General features: G+C 37.8%; 2 protein-coding genes across 2 annotated transcripts; both read right to left on the bottom strand.

The window, feature by feature from the left end:
• Positions 1-68: 68 nt before the first annotated feature.
• On the bottom strand, positions 69-6,260 carry LOC113749298 (putative pumilio homolog 8, chloroplastic). The gene is made up of 5 exons (XM_027292986.1): positions 5,245-6,260; positions 4,970-5,132; positions 1,370-1,533; positions 1,003-1,261; positions 69-652 (listed from the first exon to the last, which is right to left on the bottom strand). Exons 1-5 carry the CDS (start codon positions 6,258-6,260, stop codon positions 533-535), a joined length of 1,722 nt encoding a protein of 573 aa, XP_027148787.1. The 3' UTR covers positions 69-532.
• Positions 6,261-11,397: 5,137 nt separating this feature from the next.
• Positions 11,398-15,177, bottom strand: LOC113749722 (metal transporter Nramp2-like). Its single transcript, XM_027293549.1, has 4 exons — positions 14,478-15,177; positions 13,116-13,252; positions 12,369-13,021; positions 11,398-12,211 (listed from the first exon to the last, which is right to left on the bottom strand). The coding sequence occupies exons 1-4, from the start codon at positions 15,062-15,064 to the stop codon at positions 11,984-11,986; spliced, it is 1,605 nt and encodes a 534-aa protein (XP_027149350.1). The 5' UTR covers positions 15,065-15,177; the 3' UTR covers positions 11,398-11,983.
• Between the last annotated feature and the right edge of the window lie 581 nt (positions 15,178-15,758).

The following is a 15,758-nucleotide window of genomic DNA, read 5'->3' as shown; positions in this document are numbered from 1 at the left end:
CATCACAGTGTATAAAATCACAACCTAAAGGCTGCTACAGTAAACAACACATGACGGGAGGGAGGGAGCATTCTAAGGATTAATTAAACAACAGAGAGTAAAAAAATTTTATTCCTAGACAGACGCTGACACCAACACAATTCTACTACACCTACAAATTATCATGCAACAAACCAACAAAATGGAATGGAAGAGATTGATCATCATCTTCTCTCCGCTATATCCCAACAACAAAGCTCCACTGGATTGATGATGCTACGAATGCTTCTGTTGCAGCTTCACAATTTTTCCCACCATCACATCACACTCCTCTTTCTTTCAGGTCAGCAACTTTAAAGCTTAGCTCATCCATCAACAAAGTCAGGAAAAGGCTAACACTACAACCACGAAGCTACTATTACAAGGTGTATAAACACAAGTTAAAAACTGCTGGTTTCTGTAGGAGATCTGAACGGAACCAACACAAAGTAAGAATAAAGCTACAATTTCCGGCTGCCTTTAGAGTTTGTGACACCTCCTTACGGGTACGTGTCTATACATGCTGGTGCTTCTTCTTCTCAAACCAAGCAAGAATCTTCCTACCGAAAAGGTTGCTGCGCATTGATTGAGCATTGCTTTGGATTAAGCTGTGAAGTGCAACGTATACTTCACCCTGTACAACAAAATCATGACAAAGTGACGCAGTCAATAAGTAGCTGATGAGCATAAAAACCAAGACTGAGTCAGCCAGCAGGAAATCAAATGATCAATCCTAGACTGAGTGGTGAGACCCCTCATCTAAAAGGCAAGAGATAATGATGCCTTGAATGGTTTCTGTTTGTCAGCATGAACATGGCTAAAGGTAGTCATTTCAGCATTTTCCAAGAAGGTTAACGGTAAGCAACTCAAAAGATATGTAAAGTACTTGTTGAATTTAAAACAATCACGCATCAGAAAAATATCAGAAGCTTTGGAGAGTGACATGCCCAAGGGACAGCAAAGAAATCCAGTACATCAAACTACCTTTGCGATTGATAGCGCTTTCTGAATGACAAAGTTCCCATAAGGATGTACTAGTAGACTACCAGCATTTGGACTTGTGAGCAATTCCATAATAACTGTTGCGGAGTGCCCTTTTCCAGAATCAACTAGAATTTTCTCCACTACATTACTCGCATATTTGTCACTGGAGAGGGCCACAAAATGGCCTCGAAGCTGTTCCAACAGAAGAGCTGTAACTTCTGGTATTTTTAGTCCCAACAAGTGTTGAACCACATAATTCCTACATAGAATGATGGGCAAAAAGCATATCAAGAAAGAACATGCTTATTATTATTGTTTTACAACTTAGGGTAAAGAATTAAAAAAAAAGCATGCATTAGAATCAAACCCATAAGGATCTTCTGCTAGTTGTAATGCATTTCTTATTATTTCATTCATCAAACGCTCTTTGGGTTCTCCATAAGCATTCTCCACACAAGACTGCAGCACACAGCACCCACTTTTGTCTGTTGCAATTGTATAGCAGTTATGTACAATTTCGTTGAGAAGGTGCTGCCAAATACAACATATTGTCAGACAGTTGATTTAGTCCAAACATGCTAGTATACAGAAAGAAAAAAAAAAAACTCCTTAAACAAAGTATCTAGAGATGGGAAGAACTCATCAAACATATGAGAGCAGCAGTAAACCATCTATCACGTGTCTGAGTATAGGCAGATAGTGCTGGTGCAGGAGAATGATATATTTCACGAACAGACACACAAATTGGTTCCTGAATAGCAACTGTGGCAAACATATCATCCAAGATTTACTGCTAGAGTAACACTAAGTTCAGATTGGCCAAAAAACAAGTTTATGCAAGCAATGAAGTTGCAATTGACTATCTTTAAGCAACGGAGTGTGTCTATCACTGCTTGAGCAGATCATGTGGATACAAATATCTACCTGCTCAAGCTACCCAATGGGCAGTGATTTGAAATGGGGAATGAGTTGCACAAAGAAATTGGTACTAGGCACACAAAGGAACAGCATAGTCATACTTATCAGTTCGGATGACAAGGACATTAAGCTACATTTCGATTAGAGAAAGGAGCCCCAAGACCCAAATGCATTTAATGGATAGGAAATTATTTGAAATATTATTTGGAATAATTACTGCAGTACTTTTTGCGATGTGATATATGTGAGATAAAAAGGTGTGTTAGAAAATGTGTTTGTAATGCAAGCAAATAATTTTACTTTATTCTTCAGCCTATAGTTGTTGCTGACTGTAAGTACCAATTTTGGCCATTTCAAGACAGCTTGTTTGACAAAGCAATACTTTTAACTTTCTCATGAGGTAAATATTATACGTGGGGTGTGCTGATGGTGGATCTTGTCAGTTAGATTGAGGTAGTAAAAGGATCACAGTACAAGAACACATTGATTAACTAAATTAGGAAGATGTGTGTTGTACCATCCTCAAGCTAGAAATTGTAAACATCAGAAAAATGAGAAATCTTAACAGTAGATTTTTATATTTTTCACCAGTTTGATTGCTTTCTAGTATTATTGTGGTTGAAAAACTCAAAACCAACTATGAAGGAAGCTACCACCAAGTAGCGTGGAGAAGCAATACAAATTGTTGAGTCAGTAGCATAAAGAAGAGAAAAGTCAAACAAGGAAAAATAGGGAAGAGGAATTCAGACCATAATCTCACTTGTTGCCTTTCCCAATGACGTGATCATTGAGAACTCGAGTAGAGAGGAAACTCAACATGAAGGTTGGCAAGTTATGCTAGAATAAAGCTACGCAGTTTAGTTCAAAGCATGATGAACAACCTCACAGAGAAGAAGAACAAGAAGAATAAGAAATTACATAACAAGAAATTCAAGCGTATTATGTTAGATAAACTTGTTATGAAGCTGACAATGGGTTCATTAATTTGCAAAAGTGAAATGAAGTGGTTAAAATGGTATAACAACGAACTATAACCACCTCAGGATACAAAACTCTTGAGTGGAAATTATGATAGTTCAATGATACCTTCATATCATATTTTAGCACTCTCAAGAACATATATTTAGGACTTTCTGTTCTCACCCAGCAGCTATTCCTTTCCCACAGAGAAAAAAGGAACATCTATAACATCGCTTTTGATAGAGAACAAATCTACAAGCCTATAAAAGTATAACGCTGTGAAATATAAAAAGAGCACCTATACAAAAGTACTCTTCTATCAAGTTTGAATTTTATGAGAAAGCCTCCTGAATGTCTAAAACCTAAACCCTAACTTAAAGTTAAACCTAAGGAAAATAACAAAGTGGCTGAGATTTATCTTTCACATGCTCTTAAGTTGTTCTCTAGAAGATGATTGACGGTAAAAGTAAACAAAGATAAGATTCCTTGAGATTATAAATGATTATACTAGCAGAAGTTTTTGCTTGAATGCTGCAGTACAAAAAAAATAGTAAGTATTTGGTAATGATAATCTGTAAGAATATACTGAACAACCAAGCTTAGCTTTTCTTTGGTCTATGTATGTCATAATTCAAAACTTTTCGCACAACTAAATAGTCCTCCAGAAGAGGAGAGCTAAGTCGTGCATGGTTCATTCTTGTTTCAAGTTAAAGTTGCGGGCAAATAAATGATTCTGAAAGCTATTATCACACAGCTTCTTGCTTTGAGTTCTTTTTGACTTGACAAAAGCTATAACGTAGACAGGAAAGAAGATTGGAAACAACTTCTAGATTTTTTTGTCTAAGCTAAAAGCCAAACACTAGACCAAGGAACATACAAGAAGGGCCTCAAGTTTTGCAACCTAAACTGAATATCAGAAGCATGTTATGAAAAATAGCAAACAAAGTGGACTTTCAGGGTAAAGTATATAGCTAGGCATCATACATATATCGCTTAAGAATGTCACAATCATATATGCATCGTGAGGCTTGGCAGGACTCACAATCTGCTTAAGAATGTCAGCTTTACATAGGTTGATATATTTAACAATGAAGAGCGCAAGATTGGCATGTGAAAACTAAAGTCATGAGCATAGATGTGAATGGCCTCCATAGTGTCACTAGGCAGTCAAGTTGTCCCCTGTGGCACCTTTCACCTTTTGAAAGGATGGTAAATAAGAGTTAGTACCCTAGTAGAAACTTAAGTAACATTAGGCTGAACCTCCAATTTACTGTCCCCTTACTACCATTGCTATCTAGCTCATCTTTGTGGGCATAATGAAGTAGGAGCCCCTAAATAAAACCTTCAAAGTTATCTTTGTGCAGCATACAGCCTTGAAGGTCACACCCAAAGTGACTTTCTCTAAGCATACACCACAAAGGCCCATCCTTAAGGTAGTGCTTGAGAAGTGCACGAATGCACGACACACATGGCAATCTCGGGGGGTGCTAACCAACCTCTAGGTGATCTCTAATGGTGGAGCATCTAGCTCAACCACCAGCAAGTTCTTTAGTGGGACAAAATGAGGAGGGATCCTCAGGTGATAGTAAAACTTACTTATCAGAGTATCTTAGTCAGCAAAAGGTACCATGCATCACAGCACAAAGACTTTTGCAATGACTTTGACATGCATCACATATATCTGCCATCTAGGCCACACCATCGAGGAAAATAAATTAACAGAATATCTAATGATGAACACTTTCCTACTTGAATGAATTCCTAAACCTCTTATCCGTCACAGTAAATCGTCACACCAAGCAGCACATAGAACATTTCACTTGAAAAATTAAAAGCAACAGTCTGCTGTCCAGGGAAAACAAAATAATGTCAGACTATCCCCCCCGAATGCATACAATTCCATCCAGATAAATTTCGACCTATTTGCCATCCAGAGCACAACCGAAGAGAAAGATGGTAATTGCTCCAATTCTTACATTTAACATTCTTAGTTGTCCCCTATGCTACATATAAAAATTGTAATCTTCCACCCCCACCGGCACCACAAAAAAAAAAAAAGGAAAACAATATATAAATAGAACGGGATTACCTTGTGGTACTCATAGGGGTAATGTATCAAGCAATATCGGATAACATGCTGACCATTGGGGTCGTTAGCCAAAGCCACAGCCCCAGGGCTTAAAGCAGAGATTACAAACGATATCTGCTCAGGGGTACTTAAGTTTTCCAACAATTTCTGCATAGTGCGAGCTCTGTAGAAATTATATAGGCCAATTCAGACCAAAAAAAATTTAAACTTAAGTGCTATTCAAGATCCAGACAAAGCTAAAATATATCAAATCAACAATCAACAGTATATTATACCCGTGTGGATTGAGACAAATATCAACAAGCTGAAAAGAATTCTTGGTAACAGCCAAAATAATCCTAGTCCTCTGTTCCTCACTGCAGACCACAAAAAGCTTCTGTATGAAATAACTACCAGATTGATTTTTCATCAGATCAGAAGCATGATCCAAAATCTCAGATATTGCCATCTCAATCTCTCCTTCATTAGCATGATCCACTTTCGCCTGCAAAATCTTACTTCCACTCTGATCTTTAGCGAAGGAAACAATCCTTCCCCTCATATCTCGCAAAGATAATCCATCTAATTGATTCTTAATCCTTGCATATAATTGTCGATTGTTTTGCGAATTAGGCCTCAAGAAGCTTAAATTTCTTGACAGAAAGCCATTAGATAGTCCATCCATATTTTCCATCGACACACCATTCTGGTTTCCTCTTGATAAGGATTGCTTGCACTGCAAGAAAGAGTTGCCATGATCACAAAACCTTTGACTGTTGTCATTTTTCAGGTCAACATTCAACAAGCAGGAAGCCTCATCCCCACACCATGGCTCCCTGCAAATGCCACCACTAAAGCCAGAAATCGCGGGCCCACAATCCCAGATCCCCGGGCCCGAGAAGGGGTTCCGGTGGGCCCCACCAAAGCCAAAAGCCTGCTGCTGGCGGCCACCAGGCCCACCACCAGTGTGATAATCATCAAAGCCCATTAAACCACCCTGCTCAAATCCCACATTGTTCAAACCCACAGAACGAAAATAACCCATTGAACCCTCCGTGTCCGTCTCCGGAGGCTGGAACGGTGCCGTCTGGTGGTGAATATCCGAAGAGAGGTTGAGTCTTGAGAGAGCTGATTCAAGGGTTTGATCACAGGGAAAAACGTTAGGGGTTTGTGGTGGGGGGTGGTCAAAGCCAGCCTCAGGCAAGGAGTTCCGGCGAAAAGGGTACATGAAAAAATTCTGGGCTTGACTCTCCGGTGAATAACTGGCCGGAAAATAAGGAATTCGCCGGTTCCCTAAGCCCCTATGTTCCATATCTCCGTTACAAGTGCCAAAAGAGTGTGTGTGTGTTTTCTAGAGTAAGGCTTTAAGAGGGTTTTATCTGACTTCTCAGCAAAAGGGTGTATTTATAGGTATTAAAAAGGACGCATTTTTTTCTCGGTTTTTTTCCTTTTAAACTTTTAAAATTTTAAGGGAAAAAGGGATTGTGTGGGTCGGGGGGGGATGTGTGTGTGTGGGGGTGATCGGGTAGAGTGGAGGAGAAAGACATCTAATAGAAATAGGAAAAGAATTGGAGTTTGCAGATGAAAGGAAAGCCTGAGAGAGTCCATGCAATTTATAGTAAAGTCTCTCTCTGCAACTCATGCGCGTCCATATGTTGGACGTGGCTTCTGCCAAATTGCACCTGCATCCCTCTGTTCGTGTATTTTCTAGGAAATAGTAGCTAGGTAGGGTCGATTTACGAATTCATTTAAGGTTGAGGGCAAACTGTATATATATGCGTGTATGTATATATATATATATATATATTCAACAATACAAGGATAATATTGTCATTAATATTCAATTTTTTTTATTACGAAATCAAAAGTTTTAAAGTTAACTACTTTTCTAGGGATAGACAGGATTGTTTGACGGAGACTACTAGTGTAAGTAAGAGAATTCTCACATTCAAACCCTCTCACCTACACTTAGAAAAAAAAAAAATTTTAGGAATAGACAGAATTGTTTGATGGAGACCGTGTAAGTGAGAGGGATAAATTGCATTTTTCAAGGTTGAGCATGGCAAAATATGATTACATTTAAAATTTAGGGGTGCAAAGTGTGATTAGCCTAAATTATACCACCATTCGGGAGTCACATAAATGTATGATAATACGTGTATATTGATAGTGAGTAATGTATGGTGATACAAGATAATAATAATGTAATTCTAAGATATACTACGGTTAACAAGACTGTAAACCAAATCTATCCAACCGTGATAGTCCAAGGATCCATGTCTTATCCTTCGTCCTATGGTCTTTTCTACGTCTTTTGAGAGAAAATTTCTGGTAAATTGATATGTGAAAAGTGGGTCCGTCGAGTCAATTACAACAAGTAATTCAAGCCATTCAATAGAGACAGCCTAATCTTTGACTGCGTACACAAGAATCTACTATATATACAAGTTCTATCTCTTTCATACGTACTGGTGAAAACTAGAACCTGCTTCATAGAGCAATCTGGATGCATAATTTGATGTCTTGTAATCCTTTATTGAGTCATTAATATGTGGTTTGGACGTTTTACTCCGTCAGCATGCTCTTTAAAACCTTCTAATAATGTAGCATCCTACGACATGACAAGTTAATAGAACAATTTTACATGGTTCGTAAGCAAAAGACGTAGGACATAGTACTAACAATTTATTAATTGCGGATCAGTTTCTTTTACGAAATTAATTTGTATTATTGCAACTTTAGTGTGTCTGTCTTCCAGTTAATTACGAAAAATGAGAAAATCGACTCAAAAGATGAAGTAAAGAAACTTTCCCTCTCACGTCTTTGCCTTTTTTGTTGAGTTTATGGCCAGTTGGTGTATTTCTGGTACACCTGATATAATTGGAAAGGCAGACCTTTCATGGTTTGTGCCATTTTTATTGCCAAAGGCTAAAAGCAAAACTTTCTCCAGTAACCCTTTCCTCAATAGAACTGAACTTACTCATGCTGGAGGCTGCATGCAAATGCAAGGAAATTGAGGTGATGGCAGTTTGGAAATGACCAAGTGAGAGGAGCAAGAGTGGGTCAACTTCTGCAGGTCACTTGTCACTTGTAGAAGGCTGGAAGCTGAAGAAAATTCTAGGTAAAAGCTTGCACGAGGCTGTGCTAGACTAGACCATGCTCAATTTGTGCATGGATGATTTGCTTGGTCAAAACTGGTGTTTAATCGCATTGAACACGGCAGTACGGTACCATCCTTCAGAAGATTGCAGCAGCTAGTTCATATTTTGCCATTAGATGGAGAGTCAGCAAGTTTGAACAAGCAAGCAAGTGTAAAATGTGGTGCATCCTTTTGCTATTATTAAGCTCAGTGAGAGGTTGTTTGGATTATAATTTTTTCAAGGGTTTTTGAGAAAAATATTACTGTAATATTTTTTTTAAAGATATAACGTATGTGAGGTAAAAAAAAAAAATGATTGAAAAATATGTAAAAGAAATATTTATGAAAAAAAAAAGCATCTCTAGTAAGTTCTTCTGATTGGACTAGCAAGAAAATGCAAAATGCGGTACATCTTTTAGCTATTAATATCAATAAGGGTAAATTAAGTTGAACAAGAATGAAATTGTAGGATTTACTAAATACATGGTGCATGTTTTGTCATTCACAAAACACTTAAGAACAAGCAATAAGACTTTTAACATTCCAAGAAAATGTTTTTGTGTCTATATTGTGTGGATTAAATGGTTAGGTTACAGCGTAGAAAAGTACTTAACTAAGTATTTTTACAATTTTAGTAAGAAAACCAAATTTAGATCAACAGTAAGGACGAACTAACTTTTTGTTACTTTATTAGGTATTAGTCCAAGTAAAACAAATAATCCACTATTCCATGAATAACTTTAGTCATAATAAATTTGAGTGCGTTAGAAAAATAAGTAGGTGTACATACTAATTTTATTAGGTGTACCGTGTACGTACTGATTTTATTTAAAATAAGCAGGAATCACATATTTGAATAATTGAGCTTGAATCAAAGTACTTGAGGTCTCTTGGAGAAAAATAATTAAGCTGCATAATTAAGTACGTGTTCTCATAAAATGAAAAAATAAAGGTGTACTCGACTCAAATTTCTTGTTGATTCTAATTTCTTTTGCTAGTAAAGTCTAGGAACAAAGAGGTCTTCTAATCAAACAACTGACTTCAGTTTTCAACTACTCTTTCAACTGCCGAAATCAAAGGAAAACCCAAAAAAAAAAACGAAAAAAAAAACTCCGAGCATCTCTCTCTCAGCAACCGATATTTGTCAATAGCACCATAACGGGACATTTCATGTCAACGACGCTACTTCCTTGCGATGTCTTAGCCCTTAAAGTGTGAAATTTATACGGTATTGAGAAGGAAACACACGGATTAAAAATGGTTGATATTTCTGAACGTTATGGATATAGTAGACCAGGGCGGAGCCAGAAAAAATTTTTAGTGGGGGCAAAGACAACATTAACATTTTTTATCTACTCTTTTTCTAATTTTTTAAGCAAAAAAAAAAAAACTCACCAATAAGTACAAATGATGCATATATTTCATGAAAAACATAAAAAGATAAATTCAAAATTATTAGTGTAATAATAATTTTATTTCAAAAACAAACTAAACTATTTACAATTGCTCACTGTAAGTTTTTATATTTTGATAACTAATTTGGTTGTGGAAATAAGAATGTCTTTCGGTTGTGGAGGGAAAATGAGGGACCAGTGGAGGGAAGGGAAATTGGGAAGTGGGAACAAAGGAAGTGAATGATATGATTGGATGAATTGATCAAGAGAAAGAGTAGCTAGCTGCTTGGTTGTGGAAGGTAGTGACTCTCAGTTGTGGGGGAAAAATGGGAGCCCAGAGAAGGGAAGGGAAATTGGGGAGTGGGGCCCAAAGAAAGTGAATAATATGATTGGTACTTGCAAATTGAAATGAAAAGGTTTTTTTTTAACTTATTTTAAATGGAATTTGTGCCCAAGTATCTTTTTAGAATTTTAGTTTATGAACTAATTTAAAAAATCACGTAATTCTTTCATATCCTTTTTAAAAAAACTCTAGGGGCACACTTAAAATTATATTAAAATTATATAAGTATTATAGGAATTTAAGGACAGTGCCCCCACCTTAGATCCGCCCTTGTAGTAGACATATTGATTAAATACTTTAAATGGTAACTAAATATAGAGTTAGCCAAAACTGGTATTTAGTCAGACTTGAATACATAATCTCTAATTCTTGTAGTATTATACGTATTGTTGACAGCTCCAGAATTTTTTATAGTGATAAGGGTTCACAAAGAAACTTGTGAGCTACGAAAGGTAAGATACTCAAAACAATTACTATATCCATTGTTCATTTTTCTTTTGGGTAGCCATTGTTTGGTTAAAGCATATATTTTATACTTCTCTCGTTAGAAACACATCTATAGCATAATTAGATAAAAAAAAAAAAAAAACTCTACGACTGACTGTGTTATGTCACATATCAAATTAACCCCCTTGCTGAAATCCATCAAGAGCCCCTAATTAAAAACTTAATTATGTGTGGGAGAGTCTATTATAGACCTAATCCACCATTAGATCATTTTGCACATAGGTGAGATCTAGCTACGTGTATGGATCCCACTCGCTTATGAGATGTTCAATTGTTAAATTTGATCTAATACAGTAAATTATCTCATAAATAGGTGATGCTTATCAATTTACCATCCAATCCAATCCTTCCCAGACAGGTGATACCTGCTTTTGCAGAATCCACTTGCTTATGAGTTTGTGAGACGATGTAATAATAGCCTTGGTCTAATCATGAGTCTGGCCATGCGTGATGCTTAGGCAAGTCCGAAGTCCAACCATATTGACTGGACTCAAAGTCATTCGAACAGTCAAAACCGTGTCTCTTTCCATTTCGGGTAATTACTTTTGACTCCGATTCCTCGTCATCCTTCCAAATACGACAACTCAAGAAATTTCTGATTTCCCTCAAAAATTTGGACTGAGATCGAGCTTCCTTGGCTAGCAATTCATTTCTGTTCCCGAAGTCTAGAAGCTGCTTAAGGATTATGGCATTAGTGAATCTGTCATCTTCCACGCCTGCATTTTCCAAGCAAATTACTGCCCCGAGTATTATTGGATGAACTCACGCGTTACCTTGAATTGCTGGATTTGTAGATAGTGGTACTACTATCATTTTGGCACTGGTCAATATGTTCATTTATCTGCATCTTGCTGTATTTTCTGTGTTCCCCCATCCTCTTCTCAGTTCTCGTGATTAATGCCTAATACTACTACTATATCACAAGGCCAGATGAAGGCTGTAGTCATTGAGAAACCAGCAAAGTTTACTTTATCTTGTGCAACTTCATTGACCTTATTCTCTAAAGTAAAAAAGCCAAGTTCTGAAAGTCACATTAGACATAAAAAAGTGACTTGCATTTGATGGATTCAAGCAAACCATAAATTTCATTTTCTCAAAAGATACAATTCAGCTGTATGCTAATGACATGACAGTTAAATCTCTAAACTTCTTAGGTATCAAATATAATCAATTAACTCCTACTAGCTTTATACATATAATAACAAACAAACAAGATATTAGTTCCCTGGCAATGGAGTAAAACTGCCCGTACCCATTACTAAACGACACTATCCTCCAAACATGTGCATGTCTTCTTCTTACTCCACACCCTCTGAACATAGTAGTGATTTTCCGTTGTATTTTCAGCAGTTGATTCACTTTGTCATGCATGCACTTAATGACTCGAGTCAAAAACTCAAGAGCGCAGTAAAGATTCTCAATTAGTCAACAAACTTTTATACCATGATTGTAGCAGGACATGCTCAAAAGTAGTATAGAGCAGTTCTCAGCTCTCGCACTTGAATCCTGAGTCTTGATGTGCACTTACGTCACCTGATACGGCATAGCCAATTCTGACAAAGGCTTCCTGGCACTGTTGTAATGCAACAAGGCTTTTCAGTGATGGGTGTTATGGAGTTCCATTTTATTCATCTGGCAAAAGGATCGTTGGCTCAGCTCTTGAGCTGGGCAAATCCAGTAGAGTGCATGTGGCTGAACAGATTGGTCATAGGCAGGCTACCACCATGTGAGATGAGGTATAAAATGAAAGCCAAATATGCTAATGTCCCCAGACAGACCACCAATCCCAATAATGGTCCTTCAACTTCAGATTTAAAGAAGTCCAGCAAAACATATCCATTTATCACTATCACAAGGGCAGCCACGGTCCAGACAGTTCTCTACAGCACAGATCGGGGAGACGTAGGAAATTAGACATGCTGAAGCACTAAGGAGTTCGCTGAAACAAATGTGTGCATGTGTGTGTGTGTGTGTGAGAGAGAGAGAGAGAGGCATCTTAAGTTCCAATCCAGAATCTGAGTCTCAATCCTTCCTTACCCCCATAGCAGTTCCAATTTTGAAGACTCCCATGACACGCTCGTTCGATACCAATGTGAGCAGTGGAATGAGGGCAAATGGGATCTGCATACCCTGAAGCACGTTAAGCCATTCATTCAAGACATCCAACGAATCTTCAGTTCTATTGAAGACAATAGCCACAATTATGGTTGGTACAATGGCACAACTTCTGGTAATCAATGATCGCATCCATTTTTGCATACGAAGGTTGAGGAAACCTCCCATTATGAACTGTCCAGCATATGTACCAGTCATGGTGCTACTTTGGCCAGCTGCCAGAAGCCCAATGCCCCAGATATAGAGAATAGGGAACAAACCTCCACCATACCTCTGTTGAAGATATTGCCCTGCATTCACCAGGCCTATAGTACTGGCTTGTGAACTGCCATAAAATCCTTTTGCAAAGACTGCTGTGACAAACAAATTAATAGTGAAAGAGACAAGAACAGCAATGCAAGATTCAATGGTGTAGTAATTGAGAGCCTCTTTGACCTTCCCTTTATTTTTGGCGTCAATCTTCCTTGACTGCACCAAAGCAGAATAAAGAAAGACATTGTGAGGGGTTATGACACAACCGACAACTCCCACTGCTTTCTGAATCGTCTTCGAGCTCAGTCTTGGTACTAAAAGACCTGCACAAGGATGACATCTTAATTAATTGAACAAGATAAAGAAGAATTTTATCCCATTGAACAAAAGGCATGCCAAATAAAGCAAAATTCTAACCTAGTGTGAGTTCTTTAGTGCTAGGCTTTGTGTCAGCAAACATCCAGGCAAAAGATAGTGCCATTGTTGTGATTAGGATAGCAAAAACAGCTTCTAGTTTTCTAACTCCGTAGTTTTCAAGAAACAAGAAGATGAAACTGTTCATGCCAGCAAAAACACATTAGATAACAGAACAAAGTTGCATTTTAGCAGGTTCAAGTATGGTCCTGATGATGAAAACTTAAGCGTGAGGAATCACCAAGATTTCGAGATAGGACGCAAGATGTTGGAAATCAGATTCCTTTTAGAAGAACATTTGAAAGCCAAATGCTTCACTTAAAACTTAATAAAGATATATATATATATTTATATATTGGCAAGAAAAAATGCCATATATATGCAATGAGAACGTGTAAAGAAAAAGTCTAATGGTTGAGAGACAAATGACAGTAAAGAAACTTATCACCAGAAAAGAACATAACCAACCAAATTGTTCCTTCATCCTGTTCTCAATAATATTTGATAAAAAATAAAAAATATGTGCAATAAGAACTTGAATTGAAAATTCTGTCACCTCTGCCACATATATTTGTATCTCCAAGTGAATGGAACTAATAATAAAGCTAGAGCAAGTTTAGGCAAAACGAGTTTTTTTAAAGTAACGTAATTAGTTTATCATCCAAAGCAATAATATTTGTAAAATGATACTCGTTAAAGACCAAAAGAAATTGAAAAATTTTCAATTCCTGGGCCAAGAGTTTTGAACAATGAACATTTACCTAAAAAAATTGCATTAACAACATCCTTTGGCCTTTGATAGGATTAACTTCACCTAATAATCAACCGTTGTCAAGAAAAATATTTTTCGGTCATCAAAATTTCATGTGCATGGTACAATCTAAGTTCAGGAGCTACAAGGCCAACACAAGACACAATTTTTATTGTCTCCACAAGTAATCCCCATCTTCTCCTTGGGTCTATAAAAGCTTCCCTCTGTTATGTGTATCTGTCAATGATGTGGAGGTTTGCCCTCCAAATTTCTCTGCCAACAAAATGTGCTTCACTGGTTTTTCTAAAGCAACTTTCTACCAATGCCTTAGGAACAGCGACTTTTATGTGCTTATGGTAACATTAGGATGAACATTTAGTCCCCTGAAAGTCACATTCTATGCCATAGCCACAAGCAAAGACATACTTCAGTACCTTCTAGTTCAACTTAATTCACATTTCCCCAAGTTCAGAGCTTTCCTTAATTTACTTGAAACAGTTAACAACTCTGGACATCATGCCCATATGGATCTTTTATAACCAATAAGCTGAGTTCTACAAATCAAATCCCTAGCCATAAAATTAATTAGCAACGAGGGGAAGACAAAACCTCACCAATCAGCAGCAGTAATGAGGACACCAGCCCAAAGAGGAAAGACCCCATGACTCAAAATGTTTATGGCTATAGCACTGCCAATCACCTCCTGAATATCAGCTCCGATCAATGCCAGCTCAGCCATTAACCACAACAAAAGCCCAGCCCAATAGGGGTACTCCTCCCTACACAGCTCAGCCAAGTGCCGGCCCGTGGCGACACCCAGCCTCAGAGACAGGAGCTGGATCAAAAGTCCCATCACAGTAGACCACATCAACAACCACAAAAGTGAGTAGCCCGCAATAGCCCCAGCCTGCAGATCACCCTCCAAGTTTCCCGGATCAAGAAATGCCACGCTCATTAGAAAGCCCGGCCCAGTAAATTCCCATAGCTTCCTCCAGGAAAATGCTGGTGCTTTTGCCTCTTCTTCGTCGGAATTACCATGGGATGATGATGGCTCCTCTGTTTCAATTTCCAGAGCCAAGATTTTCTCACGGGCTTCATGAACGTAATCATGGGTAGCCGTTGATGATGACAAAGGAATAAGGATATTGGATTCTTGATCTTCTTCTTGTTCTGGGTGATTGTTGGGGGTTGCATGGATCATTGCTCCTTCTGTAGTTAGCTGAATTTCTCGTTGGTCTGATGTTTTCCTGATGAAAGAAATAAAGAATTTATTGCAATGCAGATAGCCGTAATTTAATGGCAAATGCAAGTATTGTGAACTGTGTCTGTTTGTTTTCCCACTTTATCTGCATATTATATGGGGGTACGGGGGCCTTGGGATTTGCGGGGGAGGAAAGGAAGGTATTGGATTTGGGGGGCCCTTGCATGTTGGAACATTTTGCAGTTTTTGGGGTTTGGCTTTAAGCCGTGATTAGTGGGCAAAATGAAAAATGTACACGCACGGACACAGCCAGAGTCCAGAGACCGACAAAGGCACAGCTGCTGCCTGCGTTGTGACGGAAAATCAAGGAAACAGACTGAAATGGAGAATTTTGACCATGGAATTGCAGCCAATAAAGGACAAGAAAACTTTCATTAGATGAATCAGAGCAAAGAAGTACGAGAAACTGTGTGGCGGTGATTCCGCGTGGTGTAACAAAGATTCCTATACCATATCGTACGAATTACCAGCTAGCATGGTGAATAATAATGAGGCTAAATCTTTGATTGAATGCATGATTTGTTCACAATAAACAAACTAGCAAGAGCATGATTTGTTTACTAATCAAATTAAGGTTAAACAGTGTCAGTATGCTAGTGCTTATTAATATTTTTAAACCCACCTAAAATTTGTG

The sequence above is a fragment of the Coffea eugenioides genome, chromosome 10 (genome assembly GCF_003713205.1).
Source record: "Coffea eugenioides isolate CCC68of chromosome 10, Ceug_1.0, whole genome shotgun sequence".
Taxonomy (NCBI): Eukaryota; Viridiplantae; Streptophyta; class Magnoliopsida; order Gentianales; family Rubiaceae; genus Coffea; species Coffea eugenioides.
The sequence above is the reverse complement of the archived record's forward strand: the minus strand, read 5'-3'. Positions and strand labels throughout refer to the sequence as shown.